This window comes from Musa acuminata, chromosome BXJ3-4, assembly GCF_036884655.1.
Source record: "Musa acuminata AAA Group cultivar baxijiao chromosome BXJ3-4, Cavendish_Baxijiao_AAA, whole genome shotgun sequence".
Taxonomy (NCBI): domain Eukaryota; kingdom Viridiplantae; phylum Streptophyta; class Magnoliopsida; order Zingiberales; family Musaceae; genus Musa; species Musa acuminata.
The window spans coordinates 35087584-35106777 of record NC_088352.1 but is presented as its reverse complement, the minus strand read 5'-3'; the positions used below and the strand labels follow the sequence as shown (position 1 = coordinate 35106777).

The 19194-nt window shown below is 37.3% G+C and overlaps 2 protein-coding genes across 2 annotated transcripts; both read left to right on the top strand.

Annotated features, from left to right (window-relative positions):
- Positions 1-414: 414 nt before the first annotated feature.
- On the top strand, positions 415-4043 carry LOC135635245 (MDIS1-interacting receptor like kinase 2-like). The gene is made up of 2 exons (XM_065146199.1): positions 415-3392; positions 3579-4043. The coding sequence occupies exons 1-2, from the start codon at positions 668-670 to the stop codon at positions 3926-3928; spliced, it is 3075 nt and encodes a 1024-aa protein (XP_065002271.1). The 5' UTR covers positions 415-667; the 3' UTR covers positions 3929-4043.
- A 6195-nt stretch (positions 4044-10238) lies between these two features.
- On the top strand, positions 10239-13677 carry LOC135635113 (MDIS1-interacting receptor like kinase 2-like). The gene is made up of 2 exons (XM_065145979.1): positions 10239-12712; positions 12943-13677. Exons 1-2 carry the CDS (start codon positions 10276-10278, stop codon positions 13302-13304), a joined length of 2799 nt encoding a protein of 932 aa, XP_065002051.1. The 5' UTR covers positions 10239-10275; the 3' UTR covers positions 13305-13677.
- Positions 13678-19194: the final 5517 nt, after the last annotated feature.

The window sequence follows — 19194 nt, the reverse complement described above, 5'->3', positions numbered from 1 at the left end:
ATAAATATAAATAAATAAAATATAATTAACAGCCATCTTAATTCGTACGACGACAAGACTAATTCTTTTCGTTGAAAGATTTGTATACCTAGGATGTGGTCAAGTCAATGGTGTCAAACCTCAAGAGAAATAGAATCATCAACCATTAAATGTTCTTGGAATATTTCTCTTCTGGACAGGCGCACAAATCAATCATCCAACAGTGAGGTGGCACAACATTAAATGTCGACAGCAAAACGAAGACTTCAACCGATGATCATAGGCACTAACAAGAGACTGGATTCACCAAAGAAATGGCTATTTCCGATCACTCGTCTTTTTTCCTTCGAGACACAAATATTTCCACATTATACAACCACATTTATTTTCTTTTATTTTATTTTCTATTGACTCTATGAACTAAGTATATACAACCACAATTATCCAATTGGTGCTTCATCTTTTTTTTTTCCCTTTTCTATTGACTCTGTAAACTAAGTCTCACTCTAAGAACATTGGATGAGGACAGTAAAAGCCTACTAGGCAACGTGCATAACACGACATTGTTGGATGTAAATGTAAAGACATTATTTTCACAGGGGAGTATCGCCTATAAAAGTTCCCTCATCTCTTTGCCCAAACCCACGACAAAAAGTTCTGCAATCCTTTCTTAAGCTATATTACGATCATGGCATGTAAACTACGCAGAAGTTCTCTCTCCACCACACTACTCCTACTAGTATTTCTCTCTCCTTTTGTTGTTCTTGTAAGAGCAGCTTCCGTGCTGGGGTCCCAAGGGAGAGCTCTACTCCATTGGAAGTCCACACTCCGAAGTCCGCAGTTGCTCGCGTCCTGGAACGTCGACTCCAGTCCATGCAATTGGACTGGGGTTTCATGCAACATCGCACGCAATGAGCGCTTGGTCATCTCCGAGATACAGCTGCCAAATATGAGCTTAGCGGGGCCACTTGATGCTCTTAATTTCTCGGCGTTCCGATCGCTTGCCAATCTCAACCTCAGCTACAACCAACTGAACGGAAACATTCCCCCTACCATTTCGGCTCTCTCCAACCTCGTATCTCTTGATCTGACTGCCAACAGGTTCACTGGAAGAATTCCTGTAGAGATTGGTTCCATGAAGGCGCTTCAGTTCCTAAATATTAGCGAGAACCAGATAAGTGGTCCTATACCTCCGTCTCTGAGCAACCTTAGTAGGCTTACAGAAATGCAACTAGAAATAAATAATATGTCGGGTGTCATCCCGGAGGAGTTGGGGAGACTTAGAAAGTTGACCTACCTTGATCTCTGGGCAAACCAACTCAGTGGTTCCATCCCTCCTAGTTTAGGAAACTTAACAAACCTCATCACGTTGGAACTCTCTCAAAATCAATTAACGGGATTCATTCCTAGAGAACTAGGAAACCTAATAAACCTGGCGCACTTGTCGCTCTCTAATAATAGCCTAACAGGTCCCATCCCTTCATCGGTGGGAAATCAGAGCAAGTTGGAGATCCTTTACCTTTGGATGAATGAATTGTCAGGTTCTATGCCTCCAGAAATTGGAAAGCTGCACCAACTCACTGACTTGGCTCTCCAAATTAACCATCTCTCAGGCCAAATCCCACCATCACTTGGTATCTTAAGGAACCTCTTCGATCTACGCTTATACGATAACCAATTGTCTGGTCCTTTGCCTCCGGAGATGAACAACATTACAGGTCTGGCTACTTTTCAATTGAGAAATAATAACTTTTCTGGTTATTTGCCTCCAGCGATATGCAAAGGAGGAGCCCTATGGTTCCTCTCTCTGGGCAACAACAGCTTCCAAGGTCCCATTCCCGCAACATTGAAGAATTGTACGAGCCTCAAGAATGTTCGTCTGCATCATAATCAACTGACCGGGGATGTATCTGAACACCTTGGGGTATATCCCAATCTTTGGTATTTGGATTTAAGCTTCAATAGATTGTCGGGTGCAATCTCATCAGACTGGGGAAGATGGCACAATCTGGAGTCATTAAGAATCTCAAATAACAATATCACCGGAGTTGTACCATCAGAACTTGGACAGCTATCAAAGCTGGAAGTACTGGACCTTTCTTCAAACTACTTCCAACGAGAGATCCCAAGGAGCTTGGGCAACCTGGCTCGTCTTTATAACTTCAACCTGAGCAACAATCAACTTATTGGAGAGATACCAGCAGAGCTGGGAAGGATGTCCAACCTTGAACTTCTTGATCTGTCGAGAAACGGCTTGATAGGAAGGATACCATATCAGATAGGAAATTGCATGAAGCTCCATTCGCTGAAGCTTAACAACAACAACCTCAGCGGAAGCATTCCTTTTGAGATAGGCAATCTGGTGTACCTTCAAGACGCACTCGACATCAGCCATAACTCATTGACAGGGGAGATACCAACGCAATTCGGTAAATTGTTGATGTTGCAAAATTTGAATCTATCACACAATGGCTTGACGGGTAATCTTCCATCAACTTTTAGGGATATGCGTAGCATGTTCATCATCGATGTCTCATACAATGAATTGGAGGGTCCAGTTCCCGATAACAAGCATTTCCAGGAAGCTCCAGTAGAGTGGTTTGTCCACAACAAAGGTTTGTGTGGGGTTGTCAAAGGTTTGCCTCCATGTGCTTCATCTACTGCAAATGAACACCACGGAAGTAAGCACCACACAGTCATTATCTTATCTATTGTTGCATCTATGGTCGTCTTACTTCTCTTGCTTGTGCTCGTCGGAATTGCTTTGCGATTCCAGAAGAGGAAGAAACACACAGTGCAAGCTGTCAATAATCCCATCAAACAGGGTACATTCTCTGTATTGAATTTTGATGGAAAAGTTGCATACAAGGATATCATCGAAGCAACAGAAGATTTCGATGAGAAGTACTTGATCGGAACCGGTGCATATGGCAGTGTTTATAGAGCAGAATTATCAAGTGGAGAGGTGCTAGCAGTGAAGAAAATTCACCTGTCCGAACACGAGAACACGGTGGACGAGCAACCCTTTCAGAATGAGATAGAAACTCTTACTCGAATTCGACATCGCAATATTGTCAAACTTTACGGATTCTGCTCCTCTCCTCACTACAAGTTTCTCGTGTACGAGTTCGTGGAGAGAGGAAGTTTGGGATCCGTCCTCAGAATCGAAGCAGCAGCAGCAGAATTGGACTGGGTGAAGAGGGTGAATATTGTCAAAGATGTGGCTCGTGCTCTCTCCTACATGCATCATGATTGTGTTCCACCTATCGTTCATCGAGATGTAACCAGCAACAATATTCTACTGGATTCAGAATTCAAGGCTTGTGTTTCTGACTTCGGCATTGCTCGACTCCTGAATCCAGATACCTCAAACTGGAGCATGCTTGCCGGCACGCATGGTTACTTGGCACCAGGTAACATTTTGATTAATATTTTGTAACACCATACGAAGATTTCTTGACATGTTATGGTATTTTAGAAACGTAGATTGTTGTTTCAGTAAAAGTGCAAATGTGCCTATTGCCTTGACTCTTAACTTTCTAACTAGAGGACATACTTCTGTATCAAGTAAGTTTGATCATCGATCTTCTTGTCTGTAGAGCTCGCTTATACAATGAGACTGACCACCAAATGCGATGTGTATAGTTTTGGGGTGATCACACTCGAGTTGCTAGTGGGAACTTACCCAGGAGATATCATTTCTACCCTATCATCTTCCTCCGGCCAAAGCCTGTTTGTGAAAGATATATTAGACCAGCGTGTATCACTTCCGGTTGACCAAGTTGCAGATGAAGTAGCTGCAGCTTTAACATTGGCGATCCATTGCGTTGACATCAACCCAGAAACTCGCCCGACGATGAAGCAGATCTTTGAAAAGTCATCGGCGCAGCCGAGCCCGGCATCTCTCCTTGCATTGAAGTTTTCTGATTTGATGACTCGAGAAATATGATCAACCAAGTGGACTTCGCTTCCATCCGATGCATCTTTTATTGGCAGTTGAAAGGTTTGATATGTGTGTAGTACATGGTTTCCTTGTCAAGTTTCTGTTGCTGGTAAAGTTCTTTGAGCGTTATATATGTTATTTGCTGTAATGAAATTTGATATATATATGTTTATTGTGATATTAATGTATGTTCATATCTTTGTTGTGAATACTATGATGTGTATATATTTATTGTTGTGAACTATTATGCATTACTGTTGTGAATATTGTTATGTTTACTATCACGAATACTTATATATGTTTATTGTGATGTGATTGAGTGTTGAGAATATTGTTCATATCATGTATAGTTGTTGTGAAAGTTGGATGATTTCTTTGCTGTGTTCCTATGATGTGTACTAATGTGTATGCATATTTTTATCACTAATTACATGTTGTTGTGATCTTAGTAATGATATGTCTAAGATCATGATGTTTAATATAATGTATATGTGTGTTCCTATCGTATCTAATTGTATGTTATTTATTATGAAATTTGAATTATATATATTTATATATATATATATATATATATATATATATGTAAGACGAGTCCAACTCTGTACTCAAGTGGCATGGTTTTGCCAAGTCCAACTCGGCCCATATTGTTGGCCTATTCTAGAGTTGCCACCATGAATCGAATTAATTAGTGTGGCAACTAACCAATACGATGTTAACCACGGGACGTGAAATAGTGATCACTTCGTTGCATACGCAAAGTACGTTATCTACCATGGACGTGAAATTATGATAGGTTGATGTCATGTAGAATGGGTTACTCATAGAAATGTCTCATTATATACACATTTTTCTTCTTTCAATATGGTTGATCTCAGGAATTCATTCAGGTTTAACTAAAATATTTGTTTTTTCATTTTTTAAGTTTTGGTATGGCCTTGATTTGAGATAATCTTTAGAGAGTGGTCGAGAACTATTGCAATGTCACACTAGTTACTCTTGTTTTAAATTGTAACATGACCCTCCTCTATAGCAGAAGAATTTGACTTGACTTGACTTTGACTTGACAAGATAAATTTGACTTGACTTGAAATATGCCCTTATATAAGTTTTTCTCCTCTAAATGTTATATGAATTAATATGATTGACTTGACTTTTGAGTTGTCGTATTATAAAAGTTTTATTATATGGTTGGCTTGACATGACTTGACTTGGGATGTCCCTCCTATTATAAAAGTTTTATTAAATAGTCAACTTGAATGGTTGACTTGACTTGACTTACTCGAAAGATAGTTTGTAAGTGAAGGTTAAAAATAATGTAAAATAACATCAATTTTTGAAGCCATCACACAGTTAGAGAAAAGATTATGATGAATTCTTGAATTTTTTTTTGGCTTTTTCCAATACCTATTACTTTTTTATATTTCACAAGGAGTATCCTATTTATCATAATCCTTGAAATATTTTTCTGACAAGATAATTAGAGCAATACCTAATTATATCATATGAATCGATCCATAGGTAAATCGACTGAATTCCTAAATTACAGTATTGTTAAAACTAAAGTGTTTTGAAAAGCTTATTAAAAAATACTATAATCGATATATAAGTCTTTATATTTGGTTGTTCTTGTTCATAAACTAATAAAAATATTTATTTGAAATCATATTTTTTATTTGAACGATTTCATTTATATGTACTACTATTTTATTATTGTTCTTGTTATTTTCTTTCTATTTCTTCTGAAGTTAGTTGTCCGAATTATAATTTTTCTAAACATGAAGTTTTTTCTAAAAAAAGTTAATTAACAAAATGCATGGGTAAAAAAATCACTCCAAAGATTAAAGGTAATAAGCAAAAAAAGATCCAAGGGCCACTCCCCTCTTCAAAAAAATTATAGATAGATATATTCTAGCATGAATTGCTAATCGATTAATATGATAAATATGTGTGATAAAATAAAAGTCAACAGGTACCATCTAGTAAAACTTTAGATATGCTTTCATGGATGACAATTGCTGCCAAGAAGAGAACCCTTCGATGCTTTAAATATTTTTAATCAAAAAATTACGTATCACTAGTATCGAGACACAAAATGAAAACAGTGTTTCTATCTTTGTTTTTTATTTAAGGAACATCATAGTTAAATTTAAGTCACTCAGATTATAACCTTGAACAAGAAATCGAGATCTTGCCCTAAAACCCTTAGGAGTATAGGCCTCCTCATAGTTAAAGATAGAGAAAGTCATCCTAAATATGATGCTATTGGGAGAAGTTTTGTATTGTTTGAAGATCTAGTTATTTTTAGCCTTCCAAAACCACCAAAGAATGCAACCAAGGCTCTCAAAGTAGAGAAGACTTTAGAGTCAACATCTGACCCTTCATGGAGCAGGTATTACCATGCCTAAGTATCAAAGGAAGAAAAGATCCAAAGTTGGGTTTCAAAGGATTTACATAGTATAGCTATTGTAAGGTAGGAGAAGAAGGGGTGATATTGAAATTCCCATTGGTATTGACATGAAATGACATGAATTAGAGTTAGAAAAACCAAATATAACAAATATATTCAAAGTGAGAAGGTAGTGGTGTAACAATTTATAAGCAAAAAATTTGATCTAGTAAACTAGAAGTTGCCATAATCGGCACCACTAATTCTCACGAGACGGAAATTAGCTAAAGTGTAAAGGATGATAAACCTTTATTATCGAGTTTCAAAATAAAAAATCATCATTACATGACAAGAAAAACTCAACAAGGGAGATTTTCTTTACAAGAGGGATACCAAATATAAAAAAAATTATCGACCAAAAGATCAAAAACTTTTACATCAAAAACCATAGCATATATATTTAAAAAAGTCAGTTTTAAAGCAAGAGAAGTATAAAAAAATTAGCAAGCATGAAACTTACTTATATAAGAATCTATCTCTCAAAAATTTGCAAAACCCATATTTCAAGAGATCTATAACTTGCACAAATAATTTCTAGCGCAAGATAAAGATATAAGAAGTGATGTTCCAAGGTTGGACAATGCCATACCTTGTGTATGCAACTATGACCTAGATGGTATTAGTATTGTAAGTGTTAGGAGATTCTTTTGTCCTATAAATTAAATCTAGTAAGATGCATGTCCTTAATGCTTAGCCTATCAAGAGACTTAGGCTGGGTGATGTTCTAGGAAAGCAAGTGAAGGCTCTTCGAGTTCCCATTGTTAAAGTATAAAGGAATTTCTAAATTAATGAAGATACTTTATTAATAATAGTATAATAAAACTAAAAAACACTCTTATAGTGTTTGGGAATAGAGTTAAGTATATAACATTTTAATAATGACCTATTAAGAGAGCTTATTAAAGGTCTTTTTCATATCAATTTTAATCATAATATAAAGGTTTTTATGAACCATTTCTTGGGACACAAGGTTGTTATTATGAATGCTACATTTAAAAATGAAGACAGATTGTTTTTTAGAGATAGATTGTTCAAGTAGCCCTTAAGTTTATTGGCAAAGATTTTTGTTAAGATATGATAGTTCATGTTGCATAAGAAGATAGGTCAAAAGTCTTTTACGTCAAGTAGATTAGGACACTCGAAAATAAAAACAAGGAATATTTTGGTCCAATCATAAGGAAGTAAAGCATGCTAATGAAAGTAATTAAAAGCTTGAAGTAAGAAAGAGAAAACAATGGCCCAACAATTTGTTTATTACTCTTGACGTGGTTTGCACCCTTAATAGTTACTTTCTCTTTTATTTCTCATAAAAGGATTATGTTCTTTTCATCCTTACCAATGGTCCCTGGGTTGTTCGGGTGAATTCATCCACCTTATGCCATGATGCCCTAACTCTCAAGCTCTTTTTTTGAACAGCTCTTATATGCATCATTTTCCAAGCCTCCTAATGGAAGCTTGAGAGCCTTATGTCCAATATGTCTATCCTTGGTCACCTTCTTAAGATAGATGAAAGGTTCATAGCTTTTAATCATGGACAGTATGTGAGTGTTTGTGTTAAACTAGATATCTCACTTTAAATGAAGCATGGTATTTGGATTGACCCACTCAATGCTGGGTTCTTTCATGTTATCTCCTATGAAAACCTTCCTTATATCTACTTCTCATGTGGATGTGTTAGTCATAAGATACTCAAATGTTCTTCCAAACCCTTAGAGGCTCTTTATGGTTGGTGAAACCTGGATGCCTTAGATAATAAGGCAATCGCTTCTGTTACCAAGGATTCCTATATTGTTGATCCAAAAGGATTCCATGTGACTGATGACTCAATGTCACATGTAATGTCACTCATCTCACTAGTGTTCCAATAATGTCACCTACTAAGGGCATGCATCCAAGACTCTTTAACGACACTCATGATCAACCTTCTAACTCTAATTATGCCATTAAGGCATTATCTATTGTAGGGTCTTTTATGTCTTCTCCTTTGCTTTATCTTTTAACGGATTTTACTAGCTAATTCCTCTAAAAAATATATAGTGTCAACATATCTGAAGACATATTCAACATTATCTTTCACATTTATCTAGATCGAACTCTCTAGATTTAATAGGAAATAAATTTGTTTGCTTCCCGTGCTCAGCTAACTATCAAATTTTTAGGAAGACGATACAACTCCTTTGCTATCTCTTCGATGGGTTTTACTAGCTAACTCATTCTCTAAAAAATAGATTGTATCAACATATAGATTCTATCTTCTCGTAAGAATTTTATATATGTCATTTTTCAATTCAAAAACTCTTCTTCGTGGCTTCTCTCATTCTCTCAATTGTATATGCAAGTGTTTCTTTGTTGGAAAAGTAAACTTATATTGAGCACTTTGAACTTGATAGATCTTGATGATTTTTTATGGCTTCTTCTGGGAGATTTCATTTGTATTTTCTTGCCTTGAGACAAATACGAAGGTCATCATTTCTCTTGCTATTTCTCTTTAAACTTTCTATGATTTTTAGAAAATGTGAGAGTTAAGGATCTTGGTTTCTCTGGCCCAAGATAAATATCATGTAACAATTGGGAGGGTCCCTTAGTTTGCTTTAGATCATTGCTCCATTCTTGTTTTCATCTCTCCGGTACACAAACCTACTAACAAGATGTTTTGCTTCCAGAATTTTTGGGTTGAACATCCAAGTCCCATGATCTTATTTCTAGATCTTGGTCTCGCTCTTCCTGATTCACTTCCCCTCTAACAAGTATCTCAAATAATCTTGATAGACTCAAGGATTCAAGACCTTCTTGCATCCACTCAAGCTGATAGATACTCTCTTAAACAATGTGATTTTGCTCTTAAGCACTTATTTGTCTTCGTAACAAATATAATGCCCTCCTTCGCCACGTTAATCTTAGATGGTGGTCTCACACCAAGGTTAAATGGATTAATGATGGGGACCTCAACACTAAATACTACCATGCCGGGGTTGCCATTCGCAGCCATCAAAACCACATTAAGCACCTTTAATGTCCAAAACCAAATTGTCCCGGACCAACACATCATGCATGTCCCTTGCCTTTGTCTCATTCTATTATGACTTTGGGAAGTAGCATCCTTATCCTTTGAAGCCTAACATATGGCCTAGTCTCATTGGTTGAGGTATTCTTGATAATGCCTATCGTTCAAATCTGGAATACTCTTTCCTCCATTTGCCTCGATAAATCTCCTGGCTCTGATGGTTTCACTATCAAGTTCCGTATCCACTGTGGATCAACCAAATCGAATCAGGATCCAACTCATTTAAAATGAACCATTGTCATCTCTACCCAACCTGATCTCGATAGCCATGAAATCATATGTCTCTTTATGCATTAATAAATGACGATAGTTTTAACTGCACAAAATAAAATATTGGTTTGGTCCGAATCTTGATCATTTGGCCGCACCTGCAGAAAATTAATCATCAGCAAAACTCTTCTTATTTTAATGTCACAAAAGCTATTCTTCTTTAACATTATAAAATGACTCCAGTTGGCAAAGGGAATATGCTGAACTTGATAAGATCAGCTGACTTGACTCAGAAATCTACTGCTACAAAGTTTTTCTTGTGCTTCTTCTTGTATGACATTGATTTCTCCAAGTAATAATATGAGTCCACTTTATGCTTTAACAAATGAAAAGTGATCAGTGGTGATGATCGAAAGGAATGGTTCTTAACCTTCCACCACAACTTTGCGGAGGGGACAGTATGAGAACGGGTGATACCATCCAGCTTTAGCCCCGCTGGTGAGGTTGCTCGAGACTCAAATGTGTCCCACTCGGTTCCCGATAGTTCACATCCATCTCATACATTTTATATAAGGGGGCCCTTTTGTTAGCTCGCAGTACAACATCCTTCTCCAAATTAGCTAGACCGCAGTTATGGCATCCCAGCTGCACAACTGGCGGCTCCTCTCCACCACTCTCCTCCTCCTGCTGCTTCTCTCTCTTCATCTTGTCTCAGTGACAGCTTCACTCGGATCACAAGCGAGAACCCTTCTCCACTGGAAGTCCACCCTTGACGGCCGGCAATTCCTTGAATCCTGGAATCTCAGCTCTAATCCGTGCAATTGGACTGGAGTTACGTGCAACCTTACGCACAGAGGCCGCCCCGTCATCACCGACATATCCCTGCAGAGTATGAGCTTGCAAGGGACACTCGATGCTCTCAACTTCTCAACGCTGAGATCACTCGCCAGTCTCGACCTCCCTTACAATCAGCTCGATGGCATCATTCCTCCAACCATCTCGGTTCTCTCCAACCTTGTATATCTTGATCTCATAGGCAACCGCTTCACGGGCAAACTCCCGGTCGAGATCGGATCTATGAAGGCGCTCCAGTTCCTATATCTCAATAAGAATCAGTTAAGTGGTTCTGTCCCTCCATCCTTGAGCAATCTTACCGGGCTTCTGCACTTGCACCTACGAGATAATAAGTTTACAGGTTTCATACCTGAGGAGCTTGGAAGACTTCAGAAGTTGGAGTATCTCACACTTGGGAAGAACCAACTCTCTGGCTTCATCCCTCCCAGTTTTGGGAACTTAACGAATCTATACCACTTGTCTCTCTATATAAATCGGCTGTCTGGTCGATTGCCTCCCGAGTTGAGCAACATCACAGGTTTGACAGCGCTTCTTATGTCAGACAACTTCTTCTCCGGTGACTTGCTTCCAAACATATGCAGAGGAGGAATCCTACAGTATCTCGCACTGAGCAACAACAGATTAAGAGGTCAACTTCCCGAGACCTTAAAGAACTGTACGGGATTGCTCAGAGTCCGTCTGGAGCAAAACCAACTCACGGGGGATGTATCACAACATCTTGGAGTGTATCCACATCTTTCTTATATGGATTTAAGCTTCAATCGGCTGTCAGGTGCACTCTCACCGGACTGGGGAAGATGGGACAATCTCACCTTCCTGGCAATCTCAAATAACAACATCACTGGAGCCATTCCACCAGAATTCGGCAAGCTAAAAGGACTACGAGAACTGGACCTTTCTTCCAATTACATACAGGGGGAGATTCCAAAGAGCTTGGGCAGGTTACCTCATCTCTACAAGCTGAACCTGAGCTGCAATCGACTCGGCGGAGAGGTACGAATAGAGTTTGGAAGGATGCCCGACCTTGAAATCCTTGATCTATCAGTTAACAGCTTGACAGGAAGAATACCGTCTCAAATAGGCAATTGTCTCAAGCTCCGCTCGCTAAAGCTTAATGGCAACAAGTTCGGCGGAGGAATTCCTCCGGAGATCAGCAGCCTGGAGTACCTTCAAGACGCATTGGACATCAGCCACAACTCACTAACGGGTGAGATACCCTCACAGTTCAGCAAATTTACGATGCTGCAAATTCTGAATCTTTCACATAATAATTTGTCCGGTGGTCTTCCATCTTCACTAAGTGCTTTGATCAGCTTATTAATCATTGATGTATCATATAATGAATTGGAGGGGGCTGTGCCTGAGAGCCCAGTCTTCCGTAAAGCTCCGGCGAAGTGGTTTGTCCACAACAAAGGTTTGTGTGGGATCGTCAAAGGCCTGCCTCCATGTGTTTCTTATACTGCAAGGAAAGATGATGGAAGCAAGCACCACAGAGCAATTATCTCAGCTATCATTGCTTCCGTGGTCGTCTTATTCATCCTACTCGTTTTTCTTGGAGCGTTTTTACTGTTCCAGAAGACCAAGAAACATTCCATACCTTACGAAGAAAATGGCAACAAAGAAGGCATTGCATTCTGTGTATTTAACTTTGATGGAAGATATGCATACAAGGATATCGTTGCAGCCACAGAGGATTTCAATGAAAAATACTGTATCGGAAGTGGTGCATATGGCAGCGTTTACAGAGCAGAATTAGCAAGCGGGCAGATGCTAGCAGTGAAGAAAATTCACCTGCAGGAAGACGAAACTACATCGAATGAGCAATCCTTTCAAAACGAGATACATACTCTTTCTCAAATTCGACATCGAAATATCGTCAAGCTCTACGGATTCTGCTCCTCTGCTCGACACAAGTTTCTGGTGTACGAGTACATGGAGAGAGGAAGTTTGGGATCCCTCCTCAGAAGCGAAGCAGCAGCTGCCGAACTGGACTGGGTGAAGAGGGTGAACATCGTCAAAGATGTGGCTCGTGCTCTGTCCTACATGCATCATGACTGCGATCAGCCCATTGTTCATCGAGATATAACCACCAACAATATTCTGCTCGATTCAGAACTCAAGGCTTGTGTTTCTGACTTCGGTATTGCTCGACTCCTGAAACCAGATTCATCAAATTGGAGCATGCTTGCCGGCACATATGGTTACTTGGCACCGGGTAAGTTTCTCCCCCGACGTCATATAGTATTACATTTTTTGCAAGTTAAAGTCCATCAGCTTGTAGCTCATTTACATGAATTATTCATCAATCTAGAAAAAGAAAACAGCAGTCGATTTACTGTACACGTAGTTATTAATCAATCAAGGCGCAAAGTAGCCTAACATAGCTGTCTTTTGGAGATCCTTCTTCGATATAAGGTTTTCTCAGTTACCGTTTGTTGTTTGCAGAACTTGCTTATGCGATGAGAGTGACCACCAAATGCGATGTGTACAGTTTCGGAGTGGTCACGCTTGAGTTGCTAATAGGAGGACATGGGGAAGAACTCGTTTCCGTTCTGTCACTGCCTTCGTCGCCGAAAAACACGCTTGTGAAATATGTATTAGACCAGCGTCCATCACTTCCTACGACGGAGGTTGCAGACGAGGTAGCTGCAGTCTTCATGTTGGCACTTTGCTGCGTGGAACACGACCCAGAGTCACGCCCAACAATGAAGCAGGTCTTTGGAACCCTATCGACTCTCAACACACCACCAAGTCTCCCTTCTCTCGATGTGCTCAAGCTTTCTGACTTGATGAATGCTAAAATATGATCGACTATATGGACTCCGTTCTCCGGCCGTGCCATCACGTCATCAAGTCGGCTAAATTAGGGGTTGTTGTTCACATCATATGACCATGCATTTTTCGTAGTATGAAGCTGATGCTGTAGTGGAGGCGAGTGGTAAAGACCTGCCCATTCTGCTGTGGCATAAAGAGCTTCCTAAAGGTAGTTTGGTTGACTTGAATTGACTTCACTCTCAGAGGTCCCATCATAAAGGTTTACGCATCTCACCTTTTGTGAAGCTGTAAAGCAGACAATGACTGCTTACAAGGCAAGGAGTCATCAGAGGAGGGAAAGAAATGTGAGATGAATTGTATGGTTGTGAAATCACTCCAACAAATCTAGTGACATGCAGTCATACACGTCCTTTTCTTCTTTCAATAAAGAAACGAGTATGTGTGAAACGTACCTTTTTTTCGTTGAATACGAAGCGGGTTCAACTGAAGAGTTTACTAAATCCAAGAAACTCGAATTGATAAGTATCGTGACACCCGTTGTCGGTCTATTGATTAAAGATATGATTCAAATTATATGATATGACACGACTTACTAGAGAGGAACTACACATCACACAAGTCAAGTGTAGACAAACCTCCTTTACAGGTAGGAGAAAGGAGATGAATCAAAAGGATAATCTCACATCACAGAATTGAAAAAATCAGATTGGTTTGATCTATAATTTAAAAGTTTAATTTTTTAGGTTAAATTGATGTATATTAATTTTGATTAGTTTAACTGAAACTCATCAATAATAGACTTTTTAATGATATTAGAACTAGTGTAACAACTTTGAAAAATCAAGGATGGTACAATGTTACATTCATATAGAATATTTATCATACAAATCAATCAATAATCAATTCACACCTATGATATTCATAATCTGTTTAATATATTAATTACATTAAGAATGGATTCGTCATGCTTCTTATTATACATCTGACAATTAAAAGATAATCATATGAGCAAATAGACAGGGAGCTCTCTACTATACGATTATCACGAATAAGATAAATCTGTCTTCCCAAAATCAACTTACCTCTCACCATAGACGGGAAGCTCTCTAAACCCTTGCCTTAGACCAACTCTCTATAATAGTCCTATGTGTCAACTTCACTAAGTGTTGGGTTCGACTCATATGTGGGCTTGGACCATATGATTAGGTAGTCAACCCAAATCTGAATTATTAAAAAAAATAAAAAGAAAAAGAAAGAGACATGCACAATTGAGGGCAGCAAACGATTTTAGCGTGCAACGAACGATTGCAATGCACAATGAGAGAAAATAACAGAGAGAGAAAGAGAAGAGAGATAATTAGGATTTTGAGTTTTTTTGTTTTGATCCAAATTATATGTGAAGAATCCTTATACTAAGCTTTACAATCCTAACGGTGTTAATCTACAATTTATTCTCTATGAGGTATTTTCTTGTTATACCCATTTTGTGAGATCTAAAATTCTCTTTTTGATGAAATTCATCCATGTGATGATTATATGCTATTATTGAGCCAAGATATATGGTCTTAATGTTATTATGATCATCTTGTTATTTTAGAGAAGATTTATTGTAAACATGTTATATTATTAGTGATAGTAAAAGTTTGAAGTGGACTACGGTCTCGTGGTTTTTCCCGCATTGGATTTTCCACGTTAAAATTTGGTCTCACTTTGTGATTGATTTATTATCCTACTGTTTATGCTGCTCTGGTGGATATGTGTTTTTGATATCAAGTTGGTATTTTAATGAGGAACTTATTTTGATACACAAAGAGAGAAAATAATTATTTCGCTTTAACAGGTCGTTTGGTGCTAGTATTTTTTTCTTGTGTGATTGAAATGGAACAGTCAGATAGTATGATTAAATTGAACTTATCAAATTATTCCACTTAGAGGTGTATGATGGAAGATTTGCTCTATCGTAAAGATTTATATAAGCCCATCAAGGTTAAAATAAACCTTCTACTATAGAAGATGAGGAATGAGAGGTTCAACATAGAAAAACTATTGCTTATATTAGAAGATGGATGTATATAAATTTGCATGAGCATATTTCTGATGAAACCAGAGCTGATGTTGTTTGACAAAAGTTAGAAAATCACTTTGCGAAAAAGACAGTGGGAAATAGAATTTCTCCTTAGAAGACTTGTAAATTTGAAGTATAAAGATGGTGGTAATATTATTGAGCACATAAGTCTATTTTAGGGTCTTGCAAACAAGTTAGTTGCTATGAAAATAAATATAGATGATGAGATACAAGGATTATTACTTTTCAGCTCTTTACCAAAAGGTTGGGAAACGTATGTTGTGACAATTTATAACTCCATGCCAGAGGGAACTCTAACTATAGATATGGTTAAAGACAATTTGCTAAATGAAGATGCTAAAAGGAAAGAACAAGGTGAATCTTCTTCTGGTGCATTTGTTTCTGAAAATCAAGAAAAATGTGGAAGAAGTCATAGTAGAAATCCACATGGTTATAAAGGAAGATCCAAGTCTAGAAGAGATATCAAATATTTCCACTATAATAAGCTAGGTCACAAGAAGAAAGAGTATATGTTTTGGAAGCGAGAACAGAATAAAATGAAGAAAAATGAGAAAGAGATCAATATAGTTATTGTTGCAGGTGATATCATTATTGTTTATGATGACGGTTGTGTCAATCTTGCAGCTCAGGATAGTAATTGGGTAATTGACTCTGGTGCTTCATTTCATGTTACTTTTCATGGTAATCTCTTCAGATCTTACACTACTGGTGATTTTGGTAGTGTTAGAATAGGAAATAGTGGTACATCTAAGATTGTGGGTATTGAAGATATTTGCTTGGAGATTAGTATTGAGAGCAAATTGATACTCAAAGATGTTAGACATGTTCCAGATATTCATCTTAACTTGATATCTATAGGTAGACTTGATGATGAGAGATTTACACACTATTTTGGTGAAAGTAAATGGAAACTCACTAAAGGTTCTCTAATTGTGGCGAGAGGAAAGAAGCTTAACTCTTTTTATGTCATGGAAGCTAAGCTACACAAAGGAGAGATTAATGCAATTCAGAAGGGTGAAAGCATAGATCTTCGGCATAATAGGCTTGGTCATATCAGCGAGAAGGGACTTCAAACTCTTGCTAGAAAGCAATTCTTACCAAAGTTGCAAGGTACATCTCTTAAATCTTGTGATCGTTGCTTAGTTGAAAAAAAACATAGAGTTGTCTTTCATACATATCCATCATATAGAAGATCAGATGTTATTGATTTAATTCATAATGATATCTATACTATGTAAACTAGAACTCTTGGAGGTACTCTTTATTTTGTTACTTTTATTGATGATCATTCTAGAAAAGTGTGGGCTTTTGCTTTGAAATCTAAAAATCATGTACTCGATGTTTTCAAAGAATTTCATATTAGTGTTGAAAGAGAAACTAGCAAAAAACTAAAGTGTATTCGAGCATATAATGGTGGCGAGTACAGGGGTCCTTTTGAGAATTACTACAGGGTTTATGGTATCAAGCTTGAGAAAACAGTTTCTAAAACTCCTTAGCGGAACGGTGTTGTAGAATGGATGAATAAAACAATTGAAAAAAGGATTAGGTGTATTCTTTCCTACGCCAAGTTACCTAAGTCATTTTGGGAGGAGGTTGTGAGAACTATAGTTAATCTTATAAATTTTTCTCCATCAGTTTATCTGAAAGGTGATGTTAAAGAAAGAGTATGAAAAGGAAAAGATATATCTTGTAATCATTTGAGAGTCTTTGGGTGTAAAGTATTTGTTTATATTCCTAAAGATGAGAGGTCCAAGCTTAATAATAAGGCAAAAGCATGTATCTTCTTAGGATATGATCATGAAGAGTTTGAGTACATAGAGATCTAGTGAATAAGAAGATTATTAGAAGTAGAGATGTTGTATTTCTTGAAGACTTAGGATCGATGAAACAAATACTTGGCATTAAGATTCTTCGTGATAAGAAGAAAAAAATGATTTGGCTATCTTAGGAGACTTACGTTGAAAAGGTTCTTGAAAGATTCAACATGAGTAAAGCCAAAGTAGTTTGTTCTCCACTTGTAGGTCATTTCAAGCTTAGTTCAAAATAATATCCTACAAGTGAGAAAGAAAAAGAAGAAATTTCCAAAGTATCTTACTCATCTGTAGTAGACAGTTTGATATATGCTATAGTTTGTACTAGGCTAGATATAGCTTATGTAGTTGGAATTGTCAGTCGATTTCTCTCTAATCCTGATAAGGAACATTGGGCAGTAGTGAAATAGATATTAAGATATCTAAGAGGTACTTCCAAGTTGTGTTTATGTTTTGGCAGTGATAAACTTGTACTAGAAGAGTACACAAATGCAAACATGACATGTGATATTGATTCCAAAATGTCCACTTCCATATTCTTGATGACATTTGCAAGGGGAGTAATCTCTTGGTTATAGAATTATGTTGCTCTATCAACCACAGAATACATAGTAATTATTAAAGCCTACAATGAAGCTTTATGAATGAAAAAGTTTCTATAGGGATTGGGCTTGAAATAAGAATGATATACTATTAACTGTGATAGTCAAAGTGTCATTCACCTCTCCAAGAATTCAACATATCATTCTAGATCAAAGCATATTGATGTGAGATATCACTGGATTCGTGATGTGCTTGAGATGAAAGAATTACACTTGAAAAATATGTATACCAATGAGAATTAATCAAATATGTTGACAAAGTCTTTGCCTAAGGAGAAGCTTGAAGTACGTAGGCGAAGAGCGGGCTTAGTATAGCCCACCAAATGAGTTGGAGGGGGAGAATTGTTGGGTTCAACCCATATATGGGCTTTGACCAGATGATTTGAGCAGTCAGCCCAAATCTGATTTATCAAAAAAATGAAAAGAAAAAGAATCAGATATGCACAGTGAGGCCAGCGAACGAACGGTGCGTGCAACGAATGGTGACAATGCACAGGGAGAGAAAAGAGCAGAGAGAGAAAGAGAAAATAGACCATTAGGATTTTGAGTTTTTCTACTTGACGATTAGTGGCCAAACTTTATCAGTTTTAACCCAAATTATATATGAAAAATTCTTACAATAATCTCTATAATCCTAACGGTGCTGATTTATAATTTACCATCTCTAAGGTACTTTTCTACTATACCCACTTTGTGAGACATAAAATTCTCTTTATGATGATGATATGTTATTCTTGAGCCAAGATATATGATTTTGAGGTTATTTTGATCCCCTTGATATTTTAGAGAAGACTTATTATAAACATGTTATCATTATTAGTGATAGTAGAAGTTTGAAGTGGACTACGGTCCCATGATTTTTCCTGCATTGGGTTTTCTACATTAAAATTTAGTCTCACTTTGTGATTAATTTATTGCTCTACTGTTTATGCTATTTTGGTTGATATATGCTTTTGATATCAAGTTGATATTTTGATGAGGAACTCATTTTGATACACAAAGAGGGAAAATGAATTATTCTGCTATAATAGGTTTTTCCCAACAACAAGTATAGTCTCCCCCTTTGACTGAAATCCCTATTCCAACACCAATTCCAGATCTTCCCAACGAGTCGATTACTAAATCAACCAAACTTTTAGTTGAGGTTCGGACCAACTAAATAAAATGGATTAGTAATTGGAAAATAAGATAAAATAGGAAAATTGGCTAGAAATAGAATCATACCTGTGGTCTCCTTTCACAAAAAGTAACAATGAGGAGCTGATCCACTAAGGCATCCAATTCCCATCACTCAATGTATACAAGAGAAAATATGACCCTTCGGAATACATCATAACTTTTATGTCTCAAATGATGTTATTTGGAACCATCAACTCACTAATATGTTAACTTTCCTAACAACCTTAAGGGGGAGTTGCACGTG